This window comes from Bufo gargarizans, chromosome 3 (assembly GCF_014858855.1).
Source record: "Bufo gargarizans isolate SCDJY-AF-19 chromosome 3, ASM1485885v1, whole genome shotgun sequence".
Taxonomy (NCBI): domain Eukaryota; kingdom Metazoa; phylum Chordata; class Amphibia; order Anura; family Bufonidae; genus Bufo; species Bufo gargarizans.
This window is the reverse complement of record NC_058082.1, coordinates 465,299,253-465,326,173: the sequence shown is the minus strand read 5'-3', so window position 1 is coordinate 465,326,173 and position 26,921 is coordinate 465,299,253. Positions and strand designations below refer to the sequence as shown.

General features: G+C 45.8%; 1 protein-coding gene across 1 annotated transcript in view; it reads left to right on the top strand.

Annotated features, from left to right (window-relative positions):
* Nucleotides 1-26,921, top strand: part of TAOK1 (TAO kinase 1) — an 85,404-nt gene that overhangs the window by 32,048 nt on the left and 26,435 nt on the right. The window contains exons 2-5 of the mRNA XM_044283649.1: nucleotides 9,019-9,110; nucleotides 16,859-17,086; nucleotides 24,911-24,982; nucleotides 26,249-26,350. Coding sequence (XP_044139584.1) covers nucleotides 16,955-17,086; nucleotides 24,911-24,982; nucleotides 26,249-26,350 — 306 coding nt within the window. The 5' untranslated portion in view covers nucleotides 9,019-9,110; nucleotides 16,859-16,954. The remainder of the gene's footprint in view (nucleotides 1-9,018; nucleotides 9,111-16,858; nucleotides 17,087-24,910; nucleotides 24,983-26,248; nucleotides 26,351-26,921) is intronic.

The following is a 26,921-nucleotide window of genomic DNA, read 5'->3' as shown; positions in this document are numbered from 1 at the left end:
TACATGCACACGACCGTATTTTGTTTCATTGTCCGATCCGTTTTTTTTGCGAATAGGATGCGGACCTATTCATTTCAATGGGTCTGCCAAAAACAAGGACAGCACACAGTGTGCTGTCCGCATCAGTATGTCCGTTCCGTTGCTCCGCTAAAAAAATAGTGCATGTCCTATTTTTTTCTAGTTTGCGGACAAGTATAGGCATTATTACAATGGATCCGCAAAAAAAAACGGATGCCATACAGAATGTCATCCGTTTTTTTGCGGACCGCAAAACACACACGGTCGTGTGCATGTAGCCTAAGAATGGGAATAGATGCACGCCTAGCAGTGCATGTACTTTTACCCTAAGGTCCCTTTAACACAAGCGAGTTTTCCGCGCTGGTGCAATGCGTGACGTGAACGCCCGCACTGAATCCTGACCCATTCATTTCAATGGGTCTGTGTACATGAGCGTTGTTTTTCACGCATCAGTTCTGCGTTGCGTGAAAATCGAAGCATGTTCTATATTCTGCGTTTTTCACGCAGCCCTGGCCCCATAGAAGTGAATGGGGCTGCGTGAAAAACGCATTGCATCCGCAAGCAAGTGCGGATGCGATGTGTTTTTCACTGATGGTTGCTAAGAGATGTTGTTTGTAAACCTTCAGTTTTTTATCACGCGCGTGAAAAACGCGTCAAAACGCATTGCACCCGCGCGGAAAAAACTGAACACAATCGCAGACAAAACTGACTGAACTTGATTACAAAATAGTGCGAGTTTCACCGAACGCATCCGGACCTAACCCTGACCCTGGGTTCACACCTGAGCGTTCCTCAAACGCGCGTTTTTGTCGCGCGTTTTTATGCGCGTTTTTTGTAATAGTAAACGCGCGTTTGACGCACGTTTGTGTCATTGACTGCAGTGTCCTATGGCCACAAACGCGCGTCAAAACGCCCCAAAGAAGCTCAAGTACTTGTTTGAGCGTCGGGCGTTTTACAGCGCGTTCGTACGCGCTGTAAAACGCCCAGGTGTGAACCATTCCCATAGGGAAGCATTGGATTTCATGTCTTGAGCGTTTTACAGCGCGTTTGAACGCGCTGTAAAACGCTCAGGTGTGAACCCAGGGTGAGGCTGGGTTCACACCTGAGCGTTTCGCAAACGCGCGTTTTTATGCGCGATTTTGTCGCGCGTTTTTATCCGCGTTTTTTGTAATAGTAAACGCGCGTTTGACGCGCGTTTGGGTGATTGACAGCAGTGTTGTCCAAAGAGTCTATGGCCCAAACGCGCGTCAAACGCGCCAAAAAAAGCTCCTGTACTTGTTTGAGCGGCGGGCGTTTTACAGCGCGATCGTACGCGCTGTAAAACGCCCAGGTGTGAACCATTCCCATAGGGAATCATTGGTTCTTGCCTGTTGTGCGTTTTACAGCGCGTAGGAACGTGCTGTAAAACGCTCAGGTGTGAACCCAGCCTAAGTTCACACCAGAGCGCTTTACAGCGCGTTCAAACGCGCTGTAAAACGCTGAACACGTGAAAACCAATGCTTCCCTATGCCCCTGGTTCACACTTGAGCGTTTTACAGCGCGTTTGAACACGCTGTAAAACGCCCAACGCATAAACAAGTTCTTGAGCTTTTTTGGGGGAGTTTGTCGCGCGTTTTGGCCCATAGACTCATTGGACAACACTGCAGTCAATCACACAAACGCGCGTCAAACGCGCGTTTACTATTGCTAAAAACGTTCGACAAATACGCGCGTTAAACGCGCGTCTCAGAAACGCTCAGGTGTGAACCCAGGGTAATCCGTCACGCTCATGTGAAAGGGGCCTAAGTGCTTTTATTTTGTCTTAAATGTGGTTGAGTAGAAATATGTCATGTACGCCTAGGTGGAAAATAGGCTGCTTCTAACACAGGGAAGGAGACCACCGATACAGGAGGCCCTGCATGTGCTGCTGTGTGTGACGGATTCTCCATCATCGCCACATTGTGTGGAGGGAATGTCTCATTAGAAGATGGCATATTGTTTTAATCACATTTTTGTGTTAAACATATTTAAGATTTTTTTTATTTTGTTTCCTTTCATGACAGCTGTTTAAAAAGAAACCCACAGTCTGTCAGTTTTCACCCTGAGCCTCCTCCCCCTCCCTGCACAATGACCTCTGCACAGGTCACAGAGATTGCCTAGGGCGCTCTCCCATACAAGTCAGTAGCCCACGTGTATTAATCAGTTTATTCCAGTTTTAGAAGAAAACAGTCACATTGTGCACAAAAAATGTATTTGGTATTTTATGTTGCACTTGCCAAGTGGAGTTTACTGAAAGGGAGTGCAGCCTAAGGCCTCATGCACACGACCGTTGTTTGGGTCCGCATCCGAGCCACTGTTTTGGCGGCTCGGATGCGGACCCATTCACTTCAATTGGGGCGCAAAAGATGCGGACAGCACTCTGTGTGCTGTCCACATCTGTGGCTCCGTTCCGCGGCCCCTCTAAAAAAAATATAACATGTCCTATTCTTGTCCGCGCTTTGCGGACAAGAATAGGCATTTATATTGCCGGGACCCATTCCGCAAATTGTGTAAGGCAAAAAAAAAAACGGTCGTGTGCATGAGGCCTAAGTCTGCGGTTATTGACACAGCCATTTTTTGGACGCCCAGTGAATAACGGCAATCCAACCCCCCCACCAGTCTTCTGACAAGAATACCCCTTTCATAACTACATCTTGAACTTACCTGACCTTTTCTTCGCCGCGCGCGTTGTGCCAGATAGTAAAGTCTGTATTGCGCCCCCTCCTGTCTCAGTACGGATCACACGTAAGCTCTGCTTCCTCGGGACTAGCCGCTGTGTTAAAATAGATTTTGGAAGGCCCCAGCATTTCTTACAAGGTTATTCATTAATGCAGGGTGTGGCCGCTATTGCAAAACGACTCTTACTCATTTTGGAATGAAGTCTGATTATACTAGCAATCGCACATAGAGAATAGTGTGGCCCATATCACACCTACTGCTGTATTATCATTATTGTAATTAGATTCTGATCCTCCTAGTGTTGTGTCCTTTACATTTAGTGTGGAGCTTTTTTGCAGTTTTAGTAGAGTAGACTTCTTTAGCATCTTGTGTGTTGTACTCCACCTTTGGTATGGTGTAACTTCTGTTATAAATCTACATTTCATATGTCTATTCATTGTAAGGCCTCATGCACGAGGCCGTTCCGTGCAATTGCAGTCCCCAATGCACGGGCAACATACGTGCAGCGGGCTGGACCCATTCAAATTGACGTGTCATATTTTTTTGCAGTGCGGAACCACGGAAAGAAACACCACGGAAGCACTCCATAGTGCTTCCGGTGTTCCGTGACTCTGTTCCGCGTTCCTACGCGCTGTAAAACGCTCGACAGGCAAGAACCAATGATTCCCTATGGGAATGGGTCTCACCTGAGCGTTTTACAGCGCGTACGATCGCGCTGTAAAACGCCCTACGCCCCAAGAAGTACAGGAGCTTCTTTGGGGCATTTTGTCGTGCATTCCCGTACATAGACTTCCAGGAACGCGCGACAATGGGCGTTTGCTTATTCCGGAGCCGTGATTGTTAACGCGCATACAATCGCGCATACAGAGCGCTCCATCCTGTACGCTCAGGTGTGAAGGCAGCGTAAAACCCACACCGCCGTTTAGTTTACACCGCAGATTCCTTATCTCCGATTTCTTAATATCTCATCCACTTTAATGTTTAGGCTACTTTCACACTCGCGTTTAATGCGAATTCGTCATGGATCTGCACAAACGTATCCGTTCAGATAATACAACCGCATGCATCCGTTCAGAACGGATCCGTTTGTATTATCTGTAACATAGCCAAAACGGGTCCTTCCGAACACCATTAGAAGTCAATGGAGGACGGATCCGTTTTCTATTGTGCCATATTGTGTCATAGAAAACAGATCCGTCCCCACTGACTTACATTGTGTGTCAGAACGGATCCTTTTGGCTCAGTTTTGTCAGACGGACACCAAATCGCTGCAAACAGCGTTTTGGTGTCCTCCTCCAGAGCGGAATGGAGACGGAACAGAGGGAAACTGATGCATTCTGAACGGATCCTTATCTATTCAGAATGTATTAGGGCAAAGCTGATCCGTTTTGGACCGCTTGTGAGATCCCTGAACAGATCTCACAAACGGAAACCAAAACGCCAGTGTGACAGTAGCCTAATTTAAAACGTGGACTTCTGCCGCAGGGAAGTCCACAGCATTTCCATCCCATGTGGACGACCGCTTAGGATGCCTTTCCAAACAAACAGCACAATTTCTTTGCAGCAAAAAAAACAAACAACCCCAAAAACCGATAGCCCTTGTTCTAGTGCGGCCCAGTATTCATATGGTAAAATTCCATCCTGCCTCATCCTTCCTATGTCACCTGTTGGACCCTTTAGGCCTCATGCACATGACCGTGTCCATTTTGCAGTCCACAAAATACAGATGTGGTTTGTGGGCAATCAGCATTTTTATTTTATTTTTTGTAAACCTGTTGACTTCAATGGGTCTATGGTCCGCTTTTTGTAGACCTATTTTATCTTTTTGTGGAACTGACATAAGGATGCGTAAAGCAAACGGATGATCCACAAAAATGTCATGTCTTATACTTGGCTGCAAAATGCAGGCCGCAGACCACAGACCCATTGAAGTCAGTGGGTTAGCAAAAAATGCAGATGCAACGTTGTCAATTGGGGACATTTATTATGAATTATACGCCGCTTTTTGGCTTATTAATATAGAAGATTTTGTCGCAATGATTTCCAGAGTGCTGAGAAAAGGGGGTTTGAAGAGGACGGGCTGGCAGGCCTGTCTCGTTATTTTCCCATGCCAGTTCTTGGTATGAAAAATGACTTAAATTTACACCAGCTAGGAAGCTGGCGTAGATTTTAGTATGTCGCATGGCCTGCTGCCTGTGCCTCGACATAACTAGGCCTACAGAGGGATTAAGACCGGCGTCTAAATCGTCGGTCTTAAAAATTGTCCCCCAATATCCGTATTTTGCAGATGGCAAAACCTATCCGATCGTGTGCATGAGGCCTTACACATACAGTCTCCTCTGCTCCTCAAGTCGAATACCAGCAGGCACCAATAAGATTCACCCAAGCTGTATTTAGGTGGCCAGCCTGGAGTCCTCTGCGTCCATGACAGATAATTGCCTATGGATTGTTGGTTATTGCTCTTCAGCATATACTTTATTGTATATGAGAGGACAAGACTGTGCTGTGGAACGTAGCTCAAACACAATCCTTGAAAAAGGCCTTAGGCATCCAGAACTTCACTTGCCAGCGGTGATCACATCTGATTCCAGCTTGATCATTAGAATAGTATTCTTCTGGAAGGTGGAGTAGTGGTGGGCTGCCCCCGGCTGGACACTGCCTCCCTCACTCATCCCTGGGAAAGACCAGAGAAAATGGCCTGCAAAACATATCCAACATGAGTGGTGATCCTTAGGGAATCACCACTCATGAAGGATTTGTCAGAGCCTTCTTGAAGGCTTATCTGCAAGTCTTCTGGGCCAGGTTAGACGACGAATCTGTGACATCTTCCCAATCAACGTGTGAACCAGCAGTGGGATTCTGCTTGGGGACATAGTCACAGAGGCCAGTCATTGGCTGCAGCCACACTTGTGACCCCGTCCATGCCGGAAGTTTGTGTGGGGAGCAAATGTGTACGCTTCCTTTCACATGTCTGGCTGGGAAGGGGTGGTTTTTCAGAAATATGTAAATCCTGGAGAACCCCTTTAAAGGGTTTAAGGTATAGTCCTGTGTTTGTCATTTTTATACCAGTTTTGGGGGATAAAAAAGTTACAAGACCACTTTTTGTGACTTAATATTTTCACGCCACTTCGAAATGACTTCAGCAGGTTTTCGTTCATTTATGCCTGAAAAACGGGTGTAAAAGCAGAGTCGGGCTGGAGTAGTTTTTATTCTGGGTGCACGGACTGCTGGAGGTGCACCCTATTTATGACAGGGTGCGCATCTCGTCATAAATTAGTCGAATCCTCTGGCAGTGTAGAGGGGGAGACAAAGACCAGCTGAAAAAGCCAGTGTTTGGAAATCGCCAACCACATGTTGGCCACATCAGAAAATGCATTATTTTAATTTTTTTCCAAAAGTGCCTGCCTTCTGTCAATGCGGCTATTCTCCATGTGGTTATTTCATGCAGTGTAGTTGACGTGCAGTTACATCTGCAGTTTTTCCATTTCTTCTCTAAAATGCACCCCCCCTTCCATGATTCCTGTCACTATGCTGATTGCTGGGGGACTGGCGGTGGTCTGTCTCAAAGATCACGCACTCTGCTTCTAAAATAGAGCGTAAAATGAATAGCAGGAAAATCACTGTTGCACAAGTAACCACATTGTGTCTCTAACATTCCAGTGCAGGTTACAAAATTAAAGGGTTGTTCCAGTTAGGCCGAATGCACACGGCCGCGTTTCACGGCCATGAGCGGTCCGTGGTAACACTGTCTAGATTCCTGCTAAGAGCAGGAGCGCACGGCATCACTGGTTGCTATTACGCCGTGCGCTTCCTGCTGCCGCCGCAGTGCAGTAATACACTGGTATAGATCATACCAGTGTATTACCGTACTGCGGCAGCAGGAAACGCACGGCGTCATAGCAACCAATGACGCCGTGCGCTCCTGCTCTCAGCAGGAATCCAGCCCGCATTACTACGGACCGCTCACGGCCGTGTGGATTCGGCCTTAGAGAGGGTTATCCTCTATCGACGGGATAACTATTAGATTGGTGGAGATAGCTGAGCGCTCCTAGAAATGAATGGGACAGTTGCACATTTTGGACCAGCCGCTCCATTCGTTCCAGGGGCTCCACAGGGTACGGGGCCTCTCCTATTATAATGGGTGGGATTCCCAGCGGTAGGACCCCCACAGGTCTTAATAGTTATACTGTATACTGTGGATGGGGGATAACTTTCTAACCAGAATACCCCTTAAAAGCTGTGGTGATGAGGTCATATAAGCAACGGATTCTTGATCATTTACGCTAGTTTGGCTTTACGGCTGAGGGCGCGGAGGACCTCAGTTGTGTAACATGTTCATAAATGTCTACATAGAGAAGTTTTTCTTTTATTGAACATGTAGGACTGGTCAGGCCTTGTGCTGGTTTTGTAAGCAGACAGGCGATGCATCATCTTTATAGCATCACCTTATCTGAGGGCAGCGCTGGAGAGAAGGGCTGAGGTCTGCCGTATATAGTTTCCTGCAATTTATGTTCATGTAAAAAGTGGTTTCACTGCCGCCAGGGCTTACACGTTCCTCTGAGTTTCTATACATGGAAGCTGCCAATCAGCGTGTGGGCCGGGGAAGCAGGTTATCTCTATGGGAGATTTACCTATCAAGATGTGCTCTGAAATACTGACGTACACGCTGTGCACCACATTTACAATGTGGGGCACATTTATTAAGCCATTTGAGATGCCGGTCTTAATCAAGCCCTAAACTGGCGGTGGTTTTAAATGTAAGACGGCTTCCAAAAATCGATGTAAAAAATAGCGCATCTAGGGTTTGTACACCCCCCCCCCCCCTTCCCGCCCTCCAAATATACTTGATAGGGGTGGGGCTTAGCGGCAGGAGGAGCTTTACTGAAAAGAGGCAGGGCCTAAGTATGGAGTCAGAGAAAAGTCTCCTCATCCGTCCCGAGCCCTTGTGATAGATCTGGTGCAGGTCTAGGCAGCCGGTCTATGCTTACACCATCTTTCGGATTAGAAAATCTGTGCCATTGTGCCACGCAAAGCTGCATGGGAAAGGGGATGTGGAAAAAACTAAAACACTGAACGCAAATCCTGCAACCAGGTCACATCCGGACGCAATGCGTTTTTCACTGAAGCTCCATTCACTTCTATGGGGCCAGGGCAGCGTGAAAAACGCATGCTGCGACTTACGCAACGTAGAACTGATAAGTGAAAAACGCTCATGTACACAGAGCCATTGAAATGAATGGGTCAGGATTCAGTGCGGGTGCTATGCGTTCACGTCACGCATCTGCGACGTTCACGTCACGCAACTTGCTGCGACTCTCATGCAATGCAGAACCAATGTGTACACAGACCGATAGAAATGAATGGGTCAGGATTCAGTGCAGGTGTTCACGTCACGCATCGGACCTGTGCTGAAAAGCCGATCGTACGAAAGGGGCCTTAGAAAAAGTTCAACAGGCATTTCTCCATGTACCTTAAGGTGGATTAAGATGGGACAATTCTGCAGCCGATTGTCGGAAAGAAAGTGTTCCTTCACAACAGTCGGCTGCTTGTTTAGTGAAGGAGACTGCGGATTTACATGCAGTGATCTCCTTCACAGTATGAGGACGAGGGGTTGCTATTACAGAATCATGGAGATCGCTGTTTAGACCATACAATCTGCTGTCCAGAAACTATGATCGGTGGTGCCTGCACGAGCCATAGATCACTCGATGAACCAGCTTTTCTTTCGTTCGTTCATCAGGTGTTCAGCGGCACATTTACACAGGCAGATTGTCGGGAATGAGTTGTTCCCAATAATCGGCTGTAGGGCTCGGCTACACGGTGACATTTGTCGCAGCCATGTCCTGTGCTCCCACAACCCAGCAGTAAAATGTATTGAGAGGACTCCTGAGCTCACGCACATAATGGAGAGGACTTGAGAAGGAGTCCTCTCAATGCATTTTACTGCTGGTTTGTGGAAGCACAGTGTCCCCTAGAATATGAAGATAATGACATAACCAGACTCGGTCACTTACTGTAGTTTGGGGGCTGTGTTGGAGCGGACAGATCGCCTATATCCTGTGTTGCTTACTTAAGCAGTTATGCTTGTGACCAACAATAGGCTTCCCTTACCATTCTGCTGGCTGTCAATGTAGAGTACAGCTCTGGAGTATTGTACAGGATAAGTAATGTAATTTGTGTACACAGTGACTGCACCAGCAGAATAGTGAATACAGAATCGCATCTCATGACCCCTCCGTGTACAATGTTAATTATTTTATTTTTGTACCGTGTGTCTAATAATGTGTATACTTCTTCATATAGATAAACTTCGGGAAGCGGCTTCAAGAAGAATCTGACCTGGATTATTCCTGATTCCGTTTGATTGGTCACAGTAAAGCTGATGCCTCTCGTCGGTGAGTTTAGCTTCTGTCTTTACCTACTCTTCACAAGGCAGTGCTTTATCGGCATCCTTCTGCTCAGGCCATGGGTTATGTCAGAAGTTGCCACAGATCAGATTTCAGACCTACGTGAGACTTGGCTACACAACCAGCACTCATATAGGCCAATATCAGAACATTGATGGGAGTGAGAAATGGGTCCCTTTGAATGTAAAAAAAAGACATTTCATGTGTAGAAATGTATAGTTTTGAAGGATGGATGTCCAGAGGATAGGTCATCGGTATAGAAATCTCAGAAAACCTTTTAAATAGGTAATAGGACTGCTTCATTATGTAGAATGAGAAAATAAATTGTGATAAATTATCAGTAATCGTTTAAATGCCTATGTCCAGCTGGTCGCCGTAGGTCCCACTGCCAGCAGCCCTGGCAAACAATCCAGGGCAGGGATCAATATCCTGGACAGAGAAACCCTATGGGTAACTTCTCAGTTCTTTAACATTGTTACGGCCATTACTTTCACTTTTGTGTTGGGGTATCTGTATATGTATTTGATCCATGTGGTCCCCTCCAGTCATGTCGCCATTTTTCCTGCACTGCTGTCTCTAAACTTTTCAAACTGTCTTGATTAATTGTTCAATAAAGTGTTTTTCATTATTACCATGCAGAATGGAAATTTTTGTAGGTTTAATCTTCTAAGACCCAGCAGCTGACCGGCGATCACGTGATTGTCTGGTCCCGCACTGCCGCTTCCTCTTTTCGCTTAATTGTGCTCATTGAACGCTATGCACAGAGCCTAGAAAAAGCCAGTTAAGGCAATAAACTTCTCCTCGGGGTCCTCAGCCGTCACTGACCATACCTGCTCCTGCTGGATTGCATATTATTATTTTTTTATTAAATCAAACCAATATTATTTTTCTTTTCTTTTTTATTTAGTTATACACTGCAATCAAAATACAGGCATGGACAGAGCAGAACAAACAGTACAACCCCTCCGAATACCCCACTTCCTTCCGTCCTCTGCAGCACATCTCCCCTTTAGTAATCGCCTCACTTGGGTACACAGTTAGCGGCTGTAGGCATCGTTATAGATTATTACTATGCATCACTTGTGCCTCCATTAGTTGGCCTAGCTCTTATTCACAAGAGGAATCCACAATCCAAAGCTAGCCAACCACAAATCCCACCATCTCTCACATTTCTTGATATGACCTCTTTTCACGTATATTCCTCTTTCCATTAAAACCATGGAATTGGACAACCTGATCAGTTCTCCTATAACTGGAGGGGTCGACTGGGTCCGATACTTGGCTATCAGTTTATAGGTTAATAACACTTTAGCCGTGGCCAAATTTATCCAGTCATTTATCAGTCAATTGGATACATAGCCTAATAACCCAACCAGTGGGGTCCCGGGATTCCATAAGTCGTACACCCTCCTCCAGCAGGTCAAAAACTCCTGCCCAAAGCGTATTTATTGCGCCCCAGAACCATAACGTTATGTTTAAGATTGTCTTTAGGTTTCAGGCATTTAGGACAATGGGACTTGGCTCTGGTACATACAGTTTAATTATCATTTTATTGCAGCAGGTTCCTGTGTATATAGGCTGGTTGCTGGACGTGTTCACACAGAGCAGTGATCGGGAACGAGCATTGCGATCTTCCATCCAGTCATCGGCCTACTTGAATATTTTGAAAACTGTTCTCAGACGGAAGTGGCTCAAATGGATATCAAATGTATAATAACTGATGCAAAGGATCCCTTTTTTTTTTTTTTTTTTTACAAGATAGTTTTTTGTTTTTTTTTTCCCTTTTATTTTTCTGTACCTCTGACGGATCAGAAGAATGGAAAAATAACGGATGTGAACTTAGCCTAACTCGTAGCTCCTGGGCCTAAAGGCACAATTTGTAAAATGGCCTCTACCTACCCTTTGCCATTGTAATACCATTTGCTAGACGACTGCATCCGTTATAGCTTCATCCGAAAGAATCTATCCCCAATAAATATATATGTTTTTTTATCCTTTCCTGAAATGCAGAAAGTGCAGATTAAAGCCTCCTTCTCCACCCTGCTGTGGAACAGAATACACACTTAAGAAAAGCTTTTGTTTGGAGGTGAACATTCTCCTTGGGACATCGCAGCGTTCCGTATGCTCCGAGTGTCTAATTGTTTGGAAAATGGTAAAAATAGCTGGGTTTTGTTTTTGTTCCCTATGGCATCTGAACGTAGCGCAGAATTTATAGTTCATTCCAAGGGTCAAAAAGAACAACATCTGGGACTTGTAGGTTAACCCTTCAGTTCACATCTTAGGCCAGTTTTGCAGCGTTTAATAACTGCATTTCCCAGACCGGGCGTTGCTCCTCTAACCTGAACTCAGTTTCGTACTAATTTATAATGCCTCGAGTTCCTGCCTGACTGCGGGGCTGATATACTGTGCTCATGGCATTTTGTGAGTGCAGTACAGAAGATGCGCATTCAGGCAGGACCTCGCAGCACCATAAACCAATAGAGGAGCAGGGCTCGGTCTGGGAAATGCAGTCATCACACAGGGCTAGTTTCCCAGACTAAACTACGCAGACGGATGTGAGGTGGCGGGGACGGAGGCTGGTATGCATGCGTCCCTACAGGCGCTCCAGTGATCCCAGCCATCACGGATGCAGAAAGTGTTACCCGCACTGTGAAAGCGTAGACAAGCAATGAAATAAGGGGTGGGAGAGTGAAGAAAAACGATACGAGGATGCATTACTGCTGACACATTCCAATTAGTAAGTGCCATATATTGACGCATCTATTTAATGAGATGGGACAACCCCTTTCATATTGACTTTGCTTTTATTCTATTAAATAGCCATCTAGAGAAAAGCTAAACATTATACTTACCTGGTCCCAGGAGATTCTTGGGGTCTTCTCCACAAGTGCCTATGTTCCGGCGTTAGTTGTCACAAGCTACCCCAAAGCTGTATAAGGCCCCAGTCACACAACAGGGTTTTTGGGCCGCGTCCGATGCGCATTGTTTGCGGATTGGTTGTGGACCCATTCATTTAAAAAAAATATATGAAAACTGTGCGCAGTCCGCTTCTGTATGTCCGTTCCGCAGTCATGCAACAAAAAAGAACACGTCGTATTCTTGTCCATGCTAATGAAATTACTTTATTGGCAGCCTCAGGAACGCGCATGCCCAGGTAAGTGGTGCAATGACCTCATCAGAGTGCGGCCCTGTGGAAATGAATGGGTCCACATGCAATATGAATTGGAAGCGGACCAAAAATATCCTCTTGTGAATGGGGCCTTAAGAAAGACTTACCTAATTGTTCAGATGCTAAGGCAAAAAATAATAAAACCAGCGGTGCCTTTCTGGCAGCACACTAGCATTACAAATATGAGTTCCTATGGTTCTGGGGATCCGTAGGCACCCCACGTGCGTCTCTGACAACCGAGGTGAGCACTATGCAGCCCATAGATTATGGGGGTGTCATTCTGTAATAATCGTGTACATGAAGCATTGCTATAAATAGATTTTTCTGATAAATTGGGGTTAGGCCAAAAGAGAAAAAAAAGAGTAATTGAAAGGCTTCCTGATCTGATCCTCGGTGTGAACAAGGCCGTATACAGCCACAGCTTTGTGGAATGCCATACTTTTTCCCCCTAATCTCATCCCATTCTGTCTTGAGCTTGTGAGAGGTCACCTAGAGGTTTCACTTCACTATATGTGCAGATGACCACGGCCTAGTCAACATTTCTCCTCTATACAGTGTATGCGGTCAGCCAGTGTCATGTACACATGAATCCCCCTCCATGTGCAGGAACATGATAGAACTATGTGCCTCATTAGGGGGTGAAGTCTACTCGGCAGATGGAGGGTGTGATGCATTGTGGGATTCCAACAGTGGATTTTCGACAATGTCCTTTTTGTAAGAATCTGCTGCTCCTCAAAAGAGGGAACAGCATGACATCACCGTCACCGCTCGTCCAAAGAGCATTCCTTCAGTAGCATGGCCACTTCCCTCTGCTCCTGCCTCACTTGCCTCTTAACTAATCTTTGTCTACAGACATGTATTGTGGTCTCTCATGGAAGTGATTTGTTTTTCTACTGAAGTATATTTCATCTTTCATTAAAGGGATTCTCCAGGAACTAAAAAAAATTAAAATACTTAAATATTACTTTATTATAAATATATTCCTAATTACCTTTCACAAATTATAATGTCTCATTTTATCTAGGGAGCAATCATCAGGGGAAATAAAATGTCCGCTGCCCAATTAGTACACAGAAAGCCTGTCCTAATCGCACAGCAGGACAAGTTACTTCACAACACTGAGCTAAAGAGCTTCCTCATCCTCCTCTCTGCTTGTCAGGGATTATGACATCAGCAGCATGTATTAAATGCACAGTCTTTATAATGTGTCTTCATCACCATCATGTCTGTGTTCAGTTTTTGTTGAAAAATAATCTACCTAAGAGGTGTCGGCAGGCAGGTGCCTGGTGTGTCGGGTGTCGGCAGGCTGGTGCCTGGAGTGTCGGGTGTCGGCAGGCTGGTGCCTGGCGTGTCGGGTGTCGGCAGGCTGGTGCCAGGCGTGTCGGGTGTCGGCAGGCTGGTGCCAGGCGTGTCGGGTGTCGGCAGGCTGGTGCCTGGCGTGTCGGGTGTCGGCAGGCTGGTGCCTGGCGTGTCGGGTGTCGGCAGGCTGGTGCCTGGCGTGTCGGGTGTCGGCAGGCTGGTGCCTGGCGTGTCGGGTGTCGGCAGGCTGGTGCCTGGCGTGTCGGGTGTCGGCAGGCTGGTGCCTGGCGTGTCGGGTGTCGGCAGGCTGGTGCCTGGCGTGTCGGGTGTCGGCAGGCTGGTGCCTGGCGCGTCGGGTGTCGGCAGGCTGGTGCCTGGCGCGTCGGGTGTCGGCAGGCTGGTGCCTGGCGCGTCGGGTGTCGGCAGGCTGGTGCCTGGCGCGTCGGGTGTCGGCAGGCTGGTGCCTGGCGCGTCGGGTGTCGGCAGGCTGGGGCCTGGTGCGTCGGGTGTCGGCAGGCTGGTGCCTGGCGCGTCGGGTGTCGGCAGGCTGGTGCCTGGCGCGTCGGGTGTCGGCAGGCTGGTGCCTTTAAGATTCATGTCTGTTAGGCTACTTCAGGCATGTCCAAACTGCGGCCCTCCAGCTGTTGCAAAACTACAACTCCCAGTTTGGACATGCCTGGGATACTTGATATAAAAAATTCCTGGGGCCTATATCAAACATACCCATAGTCCTGACTGACTGTGGCCTAAAGGGTGTCCTACTGGTCTCCATTGGGCCGGTATACATTAAGGATACTTTTTATTTTTTTTATTTTACAAAAATAAAGAAAAACCAAAATAACTGGGGCACCTCCATGTGGCACCGCAGTGTCTGAATTAAAACAGAACAACTAACATCGCATAGAAGGACCATTGATAATGATAAGGTACTTATCCATTCTAGTCGATCTTCAGCAGGCAGTGAACAGCAGCATGGGGTGCTCCAGGGGGCAAAAAAGATATTTTTTTCTCTCCCCCCCCCCCCCCGGTACTGTGCTATTCCATTCAGAGGCATCCAGTACTTCCATACTGTGCTCCATATGTTTCTTATAGAAGAAGCCTATGGGCAAAGGCTGATCCTTCTGACATATATGCCCAAGGAGGGTTTTAAACCTATGTAAATACTGAATTGGTAGTTGTAATTACGAACACTATCACAGAAGTCAACTACCTAAAATTTAACTTTTAATCAAAAATCAGCTAAAAGATACACATATATGATCCCTCACTTGGGGATTGATAGACAAACAGAAGACATACACAGAAAAAATAGAGCCATGTTAAGGACCAGGTCAAGGAGGGCCAATCTCGTGATAGTGGGGCCAGACACACATGGGTCACTAAATGTATCCCTATGATGTCCCTGTGTTATTCTCAGCCCGGAGATGATCCCTGAAGGTGGGAACACTCCGTCCCCGTGCCTAACCTAATTGTCCTTGGAAAGCCCTAATCTCAGAGAAAGACCCATATGGATGTCCGGGTCCTGAGATATCCGCTATACAAACAAGTAATGTCCTATCGGACAATCCAGAAAGATATCTGGATGAAAAAACAGAGTCACAACTTATACAGATGCCTACAAAGTGGCGCTCTGAAACAGGGTCTCGACGCGTTTCCCCTCAACTATATGGTTCATCAGGAGACCAGTAACATTATGATAGGTTATGATAAACACACAATGTATAGAAAATAAGTTGCCTTGTAGATCAAATGGCAACTGGTTTTTCAAAACAGTGACCGCACCAGGACTTAATCCATATAAATGGTCAGACCAACAAAAATAAAGAAAAACCAAAATAACTGGGGCACCTCCATGTGGCACCGCAGTGTCTGAATTAAAACAGAACAACTAACATCGCATAGAAGGACCATTGATAATGATAAGGTACTTATCCATTCTAGTCGATCTTCAGCAGGCAGTGAACAGCAGCATGGGGTGCTCCAGGGGGCAAAAAAGATATTTTTTTCTCCCCCCCCCCCCCCCCCCCGGTACTGTGCTATTCCATTCAGAGGCATCCAGTACTTCCATACTGTGCTCCATATGTTTCTTATAGAAGAAGCTTATGGGCAAAGGCTGATCCTTCTGACATATATGCCCAAGGACACTGCAGAGCTCGCTGTGTAAAGACCCTAATACTACCTGTGCTGTTCTCCTAATGCTCATATGGGATGGTGTAGGGGGCGTCTGTATGAGTCAGAATAAAGTTTATTTTTCTCTTAAACTCTATCCATCCCCGGTGTGACCTAAATCAAGTAATGAGACAGTCCCTAAAACATTGTGGCTGTATTCATGTGTTGCAGCCATAGTACGGTTTTTGGGCAGTTTTCTGTAATCTCAGCAAAAAGATAAATAAAAATAACTTCCCCTTTGCCGCAATCACAGCAAAACACAGTTTCAGCATGAGACCATCTTTTTGTGCTCTCTGCAACCTCTCGTTAACTCCTGAATCTCCATACAGAATTGGGTATCCGTGTGTAATAAGAGTATATGAGAGGACAGCCATCTTCTTAGACATAGGCCCACTGGCAGTCAGCGGTACCTGAAACTTCTGATTCATGTGCATTTTTACCAGAAAGGGGATAGTAGCATTAAATGGTGGCTGTACAAATGTGATAGTGGCAGAGCCCCCCAAATTAAGAGAGACTCTTCTGGCTGATGGCGTTCCCTGAGCGGGCACCCCCTTTATCATGTCCGGATGCCATAAATACAGCATATACTGGCAACGAGGGTTGTCACGGGTGAGACCCCTAATAAACATGAATCCACATCAGATATCCATGGGACAAATGGTAAAAGGATGGTAACAAAGAGATATTACAGAGATGCTCCACTGAGCTATTCAATAAAATGTATCTGGATAGCGCCACCTGCTGTTTGTCTCACTGAGGTGGTCGCACACACGCAGTTTAAATCTTCAGCTGTTAGAAGCTGTGGCAGTTACAGGGAAACTGCTACGGCAGAAAGGACACACCCGGAGCTGCCAGGCTGAAGATTATATAGCAGAGAAGTGAATGTGGAGATCTCTGGATCCATGTGAGATACAGGGCTGGTTCTAGCTGTGTTAGAAAGAGAGGTGCTGTATCATGTCTGATCTTAATTCTTTACATCGATCATGGGATAACCCTTTAAATGGAGAAGCTTTAAATGCGCTGTGACCATCCTTACTGCATATAGTAATGTATTTACTTTCCCGCATGGGATAACTCTTGTACGCGTTTTCCCTTTCAGTTCCCCATGCTAAAGAGACCACGTTCACACAGATGAGCCAAGAGCAGTGGCAGCAGTGCAACCCCAGATAGTCAGACGGCAGACTGCTCCAGCAGGATGCCGTCAACCAGTCGAGCTGGAAGCCTGAAAGACCCAGATATCGCCGAGCTCTTCTTCAGAGATGACCCAGAAAAGCTTTTTACCGACCTCCGAGAAATCGGTCATGGGAGTTTCGGAGCCGTTTATTTTGTAAGTATTTCTATTCTCAGGCCTGGTGGGGTGAAAACCAAAGGGTGCGTTCTTTTTATTATTAGTAATGTCTTGTATCTGCATTGTGTTGCTGTATGATCCTGAAGGCATCCAGACGTTTTGAAGTATTCACCAAAGCTTTGTGTCTACAAGCATCTCGCCGTATGCGTGTGGCCTGGTGGAAAACTAGGACCGTTCGCAGTGCCTGTAATGATAAATGGCTATTGGATGCTGGGTAGGGGGTTGTTGGACTCGTACAGTCACATAAGAGATAATCTGGTCAAAGACCAAGTCAGAAGGTGAGCCGAACTTGGTATTTAGCAGGTACCAACCAAGATACAGCGCGGCAGATTTACTAATGGTGTCGTAGTTTGCACTAAGAATACGAATCCCAGTCTTAATAATGGGCATATTCAGTATTATGACACATAGGGGGAGATTTATCATCTCCCTGCACCAGAAACGCGGCATTAAAAAATCGTGTTTACGACTTTTTAAGTGCAACTTTTTAAAAGAAAAAAGTCACAACGAGTTTTTTGCTGCCCTTGCAACTTTTCAGAAAGGGGGCGTGGCTGCTGCCGTGGTAAATTTTATTTTCATTTACGCCAGTTTTTCGCCCTATGACAGCACCAGGAGAGAGGGTCCTCCGCCCAGGACAGGAAACCCACAGACATTTAAGAAGGAGGGGCCTCCCCATCCCTCAGTGGTTTCCTGTCCTCTGAGAGGATTCCCATACACCGGCTGGGCTGGGGAGCGTGTCGGGTCTTAATACATTTTCCCCATAGACTTTTTTATAAGTTTGGAGTATAGTAAATCCTGCACCAAAAATCTGTCCGTGCATCTAAGAAGTTGCAAAAAAAAAAAAAAAAAGTTAAAATCTCAGTTTACTTTATAAGCTGGCGTAGTTGTTCTCCAAAAATGCGCAAATTTCTCACAAAGCCGCTCTTCCCCATCGGACAAGGCGGAAAAAGCTTAGGGAAGTCTGCAAAACGGTAAACGTGATGTGAAGCACATATGCAAGTTTTTTGGCGCCAAAGAGCTGGTACGTTTTCAGTAGTCAATTTGCCCCATTATCTGTCATGAGGGGAATAAATGGAAGGGGGCTATGTGAGAGGTCGTTAATTATATGATACCTTTATTATTTGTCCTGTCAGGTCCTTCCACTGTGCTCTATAGCAGTATTTGGCCAAAGATTACTCTGATTGGGGCCACCAATTAGGGAGGCTTCAAAGCAGAAGGTGACCCACCCTCAGAATAGACCATCAATATCTGATCATGGGGGTCTGACACGATTAACTGTTCTGTAGCGCCAGCATCGGGAATACGTAGCCCTGATTGTTTCTGTAGTGCGCGGAGCCGTTTCCTGCACGCGCTGCGCCTATCCACTTCAGTGCGTACCGCCCTGCACTAACCAGCTCGGTCTACTGCAGAATTGGACGGAGTTGTGTAACTCCTGAACAGCTGCTTGGCGGTCAGTCGGACACCTGTCGATCGGATATTGATGGACTGGCCCAAGTATAAGTCATCGGCATTAAAGGGAGTACGACTGGAAGGGCAGTATGCTCGACCGCTGCGTTGTTTAAAGTTAACGGTTGTACCTGCACCAAGTGGACACTTTGCCTCCTATGCTGTGGACAACTCCTTTAAATAGCTGCTTCCATACAACAGAGTATTATCTTCAACTACTTAGTAAAGGTAGATAAATAACTAACATCACCAGCTATGTCAGAGTTGGACTATACAGCTTAAAGGGTCACTCTGCTTTCAGAAAACTTTTGCTGTGTTAAAGGGGCGTAGCAAAAGTTTGGATCGGTGGAACCTGAGTGCTGAGACTCCCACCAATCTCTAGAACAAGGGGAGAGAAGCACCCGCCAGTCATGTGACATCCGGTGATAACTGCGTGACACGGGACTTTATATTGAGTCCATCTCCCTTCCTGTCCTGCAGCGAGGTGAGAGCGTGTGCTAAGCAAGCACTTCTTTCCCCTCCTAGAGATCGGTGAGGGCCTCTAAGCTCAAACTCCCACCGATCAAAACATTTATGTCCCTATGACATATAAGGTCTTTGAAAGCATAGTGACCCTTTAAATCTCTGTGATGTCCCCATTGATTGCAAAAAAAGCGAGGACTTTACAATGCTCCTTTAGGACATTAGTATGTGGTCCGAGCTTCTGGACTAGTGTTCCCTTTAAGCTGCGCGGCCTCCCATCCTCTACACTACCCCGTCAAGGTCTTTTTGGGTCCTCTCAGCTTCACCACCGCAAGCTGGTGCCTCCTCCCTCTGATGGCGCTGCTGCTACCAGAAGTGGAGGTGGTCATATCGGCACGCAGTCAGAAAGAGGCGGTGGCGGCAGGATTGAGCCCTGCACATAGGACTGGAGGTACCATGTAGTGTTACTATACGCAGTTATTGCTGTGTCTGCAGGTGATGCTACTACATTATCTGTATTCAGAGAGTTATTGCGGAGTTAGCTATGGAGTTACATGGTACTGCAGGTAACACTGCTATGTAATGCAGTCCTATGTAACACTATAGATAACATAGCGATAACTCCTTAAATACAGATAATGTAGTCTAAATTATATACACTCAGTTATCACTAAGTTATCTGCAGTGTGACATAGGACTGCAGGTAACATCTACTACGTTATCTGTACTCGGATATCACTGTTATTTGTAGTGTTACATAGGACTGTGGGTTACCTCTACTACATTATCTGTACTCTGAGATATCACTGTGTTACATAGGACTGCAGGTAACATCTACTACATTATCTGTACTCTGAGATATAACTGTGTTAGGCCTCACGCCCGCGACCATGTCAGTTTTCTGTTACGCAATTTGCAAAATATGGATGCAGTCTGTGTGCTGTATGCATTTATGTTTGCAGACCCGTTGACTTCAGTGGGTTAGCGGTCTGCATTCTGTGGACCAGAACAGGACATACTCTGTCTTTTGTTCCGCAAAAGATAGAGCATGTCCTCTTCTGGTCCACAAAATGTGGACCACTGACCCATTGAAGTCAGTGGGTTTGCAAAAAAGCGGTCAGCACACGAACTGCATCCATATTTTGCGGATCAGCTGATTGCGCACTGTAAAACAAACAGTCACATGCATGAGGTCTTATCTATGGTGTTACATAGGACTGCAAGTAACATCTATTACATTATCTGCACTCAGTGTATCTTTGGTGTTACATAGGACTGCAGTGGGACTTTTATGGCATATCCACAGGAGTCTGATAGATGCAGCTCCCATTCTTCCATAGAAATAAATCCAAAGAGCCACGTGGAACCACCTCTCCATACACTGCAGTAAGCAAGTGAAGCCATGTTCTCGACTGACTGTGCCTGTCGGACTTTTATGGCATATCCACAGAAAAGTCACAGATGGGAATACCCCCTGCAATAGTGTGCGACTCATTTAAGGTTTACCCCATGGTTGCTACATGGGAATGCACCTTTGTTAAGATTGCCCACATTTTACCATGTATCGCCCACCTATACGCAGTTTTTTCATCACTTTACTTCCCCAATTTTTTTTTATAAAAAGTGATTAAAAAAAAGTCTTATGCACCCCAAAATGGTATTAGCAAAAACTACAGAGCCCTCACACATCTCAGTCAACATAACTATGAAAAAGTTATGTGGGTCGGAATACGATGACCAGAATACCCCATTTGAATTTTTTTCCCCGCTTCCCACTACATTGTATGCACTATTCAATGGTGACGTTAGAAAGAACAACTTGTCCTGCAAAAAACAAGCGCTCATATGGCTATGTGAATGGAAAAATAAAAAAGTTATGGCTCTGGGAAGGCTGGGAGCAAAAAACGAAAGAGGTTAAAAACCCATTATGATTTTATCTCCCTAAAATGTTTCTACCATGAAATGTTATGTTCTAGATCTCAGTTTTTGGCGTGGGTTCCTCCAATAACACCCTTTTCAAAATAGCTGTGAAGCAACCAGTACAAGAAGCCAAAGTGAGCCGTGAGATTGGGGCGTCCAGAGAGCACTTGTTCTGCAAACCAGTGGAATGTTTGTCACATCAGAGAGGTTTTGGCCTCGCACTGGAGCAGCCTGGACGGCCGTGACTCATTCTCCGCTGCTTTGTTCGGGGTGAATAATTGTCCAACATGACATGGGTGGGAGTGGCTGTTATTCACTGTATGCGTACTGCTTCTACAAGAATTCCTCCGAAATACACCGCGTAACGCAAGAGGATTGTTTTTCTTAACCCCCAAGAAATCCTGTGCATTGAAACTGAATGTTTTAAAAAGGACATGTCACCTCTCCTGACTCCTAATATTGAGGACCTAACCTCGGGATAGATCATCAATATCAGATCGGCGGGGGTCCGACACCCGGCAACCCCCGCAGATCAGCTGTATGAAGAGTAGGCATTCGTGCTGACTCCTGCTCAATGCTGCTATGTCTATGGCAAGCAGAGGTGTTCTTTTGGCTGCAGTTCTCTCCCTATAACTTCCACAGCTTCTAACAGAATATATGGCTGGTGGCAGCTGAAAATCTAATCTGAGCTCGTGTGTGTGTGAGTGAGGGGGAAAAGAAACAAACAGCAGGTGGCGCTATACAGATACATTTCAGTGAATAAGGATACCTCCACACTTGCGGCAGTGGAATCCGGCAAGCGGTTCCGTCGCCGGAATGGCCTGCCGGATTCAGCAATCTGGACGCAAACTGATTGCATTTGTCTGACTGATCCGGATACATCTGACAACCGCATTGAAATACAGGATCCATCTCTCTGGTGTCATCTGGAAAAACGGATCCGGTATTATTATTTTTTGCATTTTTAAAGGTCTGCGCATGCATTTTGCCTGGAACACTGAATGCCGGATCCGGCACTAATACACTTCAATGTAAATTAATGCCGAATCCAGCATTCCGTTAAGTGTTCAGTCTTTTTGGCCGGAGAGAAAACTGCAGCACGCTGCGGTATTTCCTCTGGCCAAAAATGTAAGAGGGACTGAACTGATGGCTCTCCATTCAGAATGCACTAGGATAAAACTTTTTTCCGGTATTGAGTTCCTGTGACGGAACTCAACACCGGAAAAGAAAGACGCAGGTGTAAAAGTACAAAAATATTCAGATCTAAGTGCTGGTTTAAAAATTGTAGAAAACTATTTGTGACACGAGCCCTTTAATGACAAAACCACCACTAGCAGTAAAAAGGGTGGGGTCCTTTGTTTCGGGTTTCCCATAAATCTTCAGCTAATACCTGGAGTTTTTGCAGCAAAAAAATAAATAAATGCTAAACTGCACAAAAGCAATAGTGTGAAAGCAGCCTAAGCAACAGAATCCGAATAAGGCTGCATGCACACGACCGTATGTGTTAAGTGGATCCATTCTAACAATGCCTAAAACGGACAAGAATAGGACATGTTCTATTTTTTTTTTTTTTTTTTGCGGGTCTACGGAACGGACATACTGATGCGGACAGCATTGAAATAAATGGGTCCGCATCCTATCCGCAAAAAAAAAAAAAAAAGGAACGGACACGGAAACAAAATGCGTTTGTGTGCCTGGAGCCTAAATGGGCTGGGCTGAGTCTGCTGCAGTGGATGCCTCTATCTTGGTGGATCACCCTTCTGGCTCATAAATGGTGGGGGCAGGGCAGGTAGTCAGCGGTGGTCTTGTTCAGACTACCTGATGCATAAAAAGCACAAGAGGCGAACATATAGGGTGTTTGGATGCTTTCAGCGTCCCTGTGTCTGCACCACTGACATGATTGCACCAAGCTGGCTATTGCTGTATGGTTTTGATTATTTGGGTGAAAACAATTCTCCTGCCCATTTATTTCATTTCTGCAGGCACAAATACAGCAGCACTTCAGTGCAAGGGCCCCACAGGCAGCAGCTTCCTGGACCCCTGTGGATTATTTTTTTTTTTAAAGATCTCTCGTTCAGGAGCTTTATGGACAGCAATGGTCTACAGTAAAATGCTATTCTCTCAGCCTGGCACCGTTTTCTGCCTGTGCTTTTTTTTTTAGGTTGTACAGCCTCCATTCTCACCTGCCTGTTCTGGGGACTGCCTTTACCACCTAATTAAAAAGGACAAAATTACGTGCTTTAGAGGTTGTAATGAGGAAGGGTCAATGCTTCATATTTGGTGGTCTTGCCCAGTGGTGGGACAGTTTTGGACCCAGATAGCGAACCTGATATCGTCGGTGCTAAACCATAATTTCCCTCTAACATTACCATTTTGCCTCTTAGGGGTTCAACCCCACGGGCTATCCTATGCAAGGTTTAAACTTTCTCAATTTATATTGCTTGCAGCTAGAATCCATATTGCTTTTAAGTGGCGTTCAGATTCGCTGTCCCTCCAGGCTGTCCTCGATAGGATTAATAAAATATTGATATTTGAGAGATTGACGGCCATTCGCACAGACTCATTCTCCACTTTCGAAAAGGTGTGGGAACCCTGGCTATCCTCACCACACTCTTCAGACCTACGTCTTAATATCTCTCTATGAAGAATGTGTTTCTGTATAACCTAAGGCAGGTTGATTGTCTTTCTATTTCATCCCTCGGTCCCAGACTTTGTATAACCCTACTATTGTGTTAATGAAAATGCCGACGATATGCTGGTCTCCAAGTGATGTTTTGTTTTCATGTGATAATCTTTTTCATTTACAATTGTCATTTTGCTTTTTTTATGCAAAATCCAATAAATACCTTTTGAAACATAAAAAGGACAAAACATAAAAAGTGATTAAAGACAAATATAAGACATCTTCTTAATAGGTGCTCGTCACTAAAAGGCTTAATATAGGTCGCCCTCTAGTGGAGAATTATCTGCATTGTCTTCATTCACTACTAGATAATGCAGACAGGATGTCTATATATTTTTATTCATTTATTTAGACGACTGTACCTTTTAGCATTCAGTCAGTTTCTTCGTCTTGGTTATGGTTTCATCTGATGAGAATCTCGGAGATAATCGCCCCTTCGGGTACTAAAACATTTGACAGCTGCTTTTAGTAGCATTTCTGTGCATTTCCGTAACTCGTCCTGGCTGCAGAGCCTGTAAAGATTGGATTAATTTTATAATTTTAAGGTACCTTATCAGGACGGGTTATCTTCTCCATGTTTTCTGTGCTGACAATCATTCCGTAGTGTGTTAGAGTGCACGGTTTTCTTCTATAGCGATAATAAATGGCTGCTGAAGGGGGGGGGCATTTGCGTTTCCACACATTACTGCTCGTTGTGGTCACTTACATCTCTGACAGTGATGGTTATCTCCACCTGGAAAATAAGATGGCTCAGAACCTTTCTGCAGGCTAAACGCAAGTCTTTACCTTCTGCTTGTTTGTATACCATGCACGGCGTGGGCCTGTGGCTTCTATACCATGCACGGCGTGGGCCTGTGGCTACTATACCGTGCACGGCGTGGGCCTGTGGCTACTATACCGTGCACGGCGTGGGCCTGTGGCTACTATACCATGCACGGCGTGGGCCTGTGGCTACTATACCATGCACGGCGTGGGCCTGTGGCTACTATACCATGCACGGCGTGGGCCTGTGGCTACTATACCATGCACGGCGTGGGCCTGTGGCTACTATACCATGCACGGCGTGGGCCTGTGGCTACTATACCATGCACGGCGTGGGCCTGTGGCTACTATACCATGCACGGCGTGGGCCTGTGGCTACTATACCATGCACGGCGTGGGCCTGTGGCTACTATACCATGCACGGCGTGGGCCTGTGGCTACTAATCATATTACACGTGAGTGTATTTTGTGGAATTGTCGACTACTTTTGTTGCTTCACAATCCTTGTTTAATTAAGTTTTTTGTCCTAGGCACATGATGTGCGCACCAATGAAGTGGTGGCCATCAAGAAAATGTCCTATAGTGGGAAGCAGTCAAATGAGGTAGGTGCAAGTTCAGCTTCTCAAGCATCTTTTATTCTCAGAGCAAGTGAAATAAAAAAAATGAAGGAACTTTGCCATAGGTTTTAGTTAAGAAATGTATTAACATTTTGTCACTAAAGCCCCAGGGTTTTGTTCCTGCAGCTCTGTGTCTCCATGGTAACAGACAACAAGCAAATTCTCTGTAGTCTGATCCTGCAGTCTCCATGGTAACAGACAAGCGCACTCTGTAGTCTGATCCTGCGCGTCTCCATGGTAACAGACAACAAGCAAACGCTTTGTAGTCTGATCCTGCAGTTCTGTTTCCTTCTGTCTGCCATCTACTTCTGACTTAGGCTACTTTCACACTGCCGTTTCTGGGTCCGCCTGTGAGATCCGTTTCAAGGCTCTCACAAGCGGCCCCAAACGGATCAGTTTAGCCCCAAAGCATTCTGAATGGATGCGGATCCGTTCAGAATGCATCAGTTTGGCTCCATTCCGCTCTGGAGGCGGACAATAGCGTTTTGGTGTCCGCCTGGCGATGCAGAGTCAAACTGATACGTCCTGACTTAAAATGTAAATCAATGGGGACCGATCCGTTTACATTGACACAAATATGGTGCAATTGTAAACTGATCCGTCCCCCATTGACTTTCAATGCAAGTCAGGACGGATCCATTTGACTTAGACTTAGATTTTTTTCTGGGAGACAATAATGCAGACGGGTCCGTTCTAAACGGATACCAGCGTTTGCGTTTATAGGTGCGGATCCGTCTGTGCAGATACCAGACGGATCCGCACCTAACGCAGGTGTGAAAGTAGCCTAAAAGACCTAAATGTACATTAGGACATGGAAGAAAGTAGGAGACGCCGAATATATTTGCTGTCACCATGGAGATGCTGGGTGTGCACAGGAGCTGTAGAAATAAAATGATAGGACATTTTTACTTGACATTTATTGCTTCCATTTTCATTAGGATACATAGGGATATTAAAAAAAGATTCCCCATTTAATAAGCAGCGCTCTGCCAGGTTTCTATCTGATTAGATGTATCCCTCTTGACCTATATTGTGGAGGCTCCAAGAAATATTTGAATACTTTGTGTCTGTAATGTCTTGTTCTACGTTCACTGTCTGCTCCCTTTCGGCTAGGTCTACACGGCGACTTGTGTTGCCGTACACTTGTGCCCTATGTGTCGCACATGTTGTCATGTAGACCTACAGTTTTTTGTTTTTTTATCGCTTTGTTGTACCAAAGTAAAGTACCACTTTATATACCCCCTTCAACAGAAATGGCAGGATATCGTCAAAGAAGTGAAATTCCTTCAGAGGATACAGCATCCGAACAGTATAGAGTATAAAGGCTGCTATCTGAGGGAGCACACAGCATGGGTAAGGAGCCTTTCTTCCACGTCCGACCAGGCCTTTTTCTCTGTTTTGTTCGTGAATGCGTTCACTCTTTTATACAAGAAGAAAATGTGCCATTGTGGAAACAGGACGTGTATTTTGTGTGTTATATGCCATGAAATAAAATAGAAATGTAGGGAAAGATGTGGAACCTATAGAATAAAATTTAATTTTTGTGTGTGCTAAAGACTGGGCCATAATTAAATGAGAATGGGAGGATGACAGATCACTTGGCGTTAGGCACACAGGTCGAGCGCGGGCGTTTACTGCCTGATGAAAAGGGCTACAAACCACAGCTGTAGTCAGTGCGGAGAAGATGTGCGTGCATTCCTGACCTCCTATCTGCTCGTGAATGGAGCTAAAGTCATTGCATTCCTATTTAGCGGATATTTGAGGACAGTCGCTCACGTGTGATTAGAAGTGCAGACCTGTAATGTCCATTCCTGCACCTCTCTGCATTGCTTAACGGGGTTGATCCATCTGTGATATTGATGACATATCGCCAGGAGTCCCAGAGCAGAGGGCAGCTGCGCATTGTGCAGCCGCCCTCCATTCA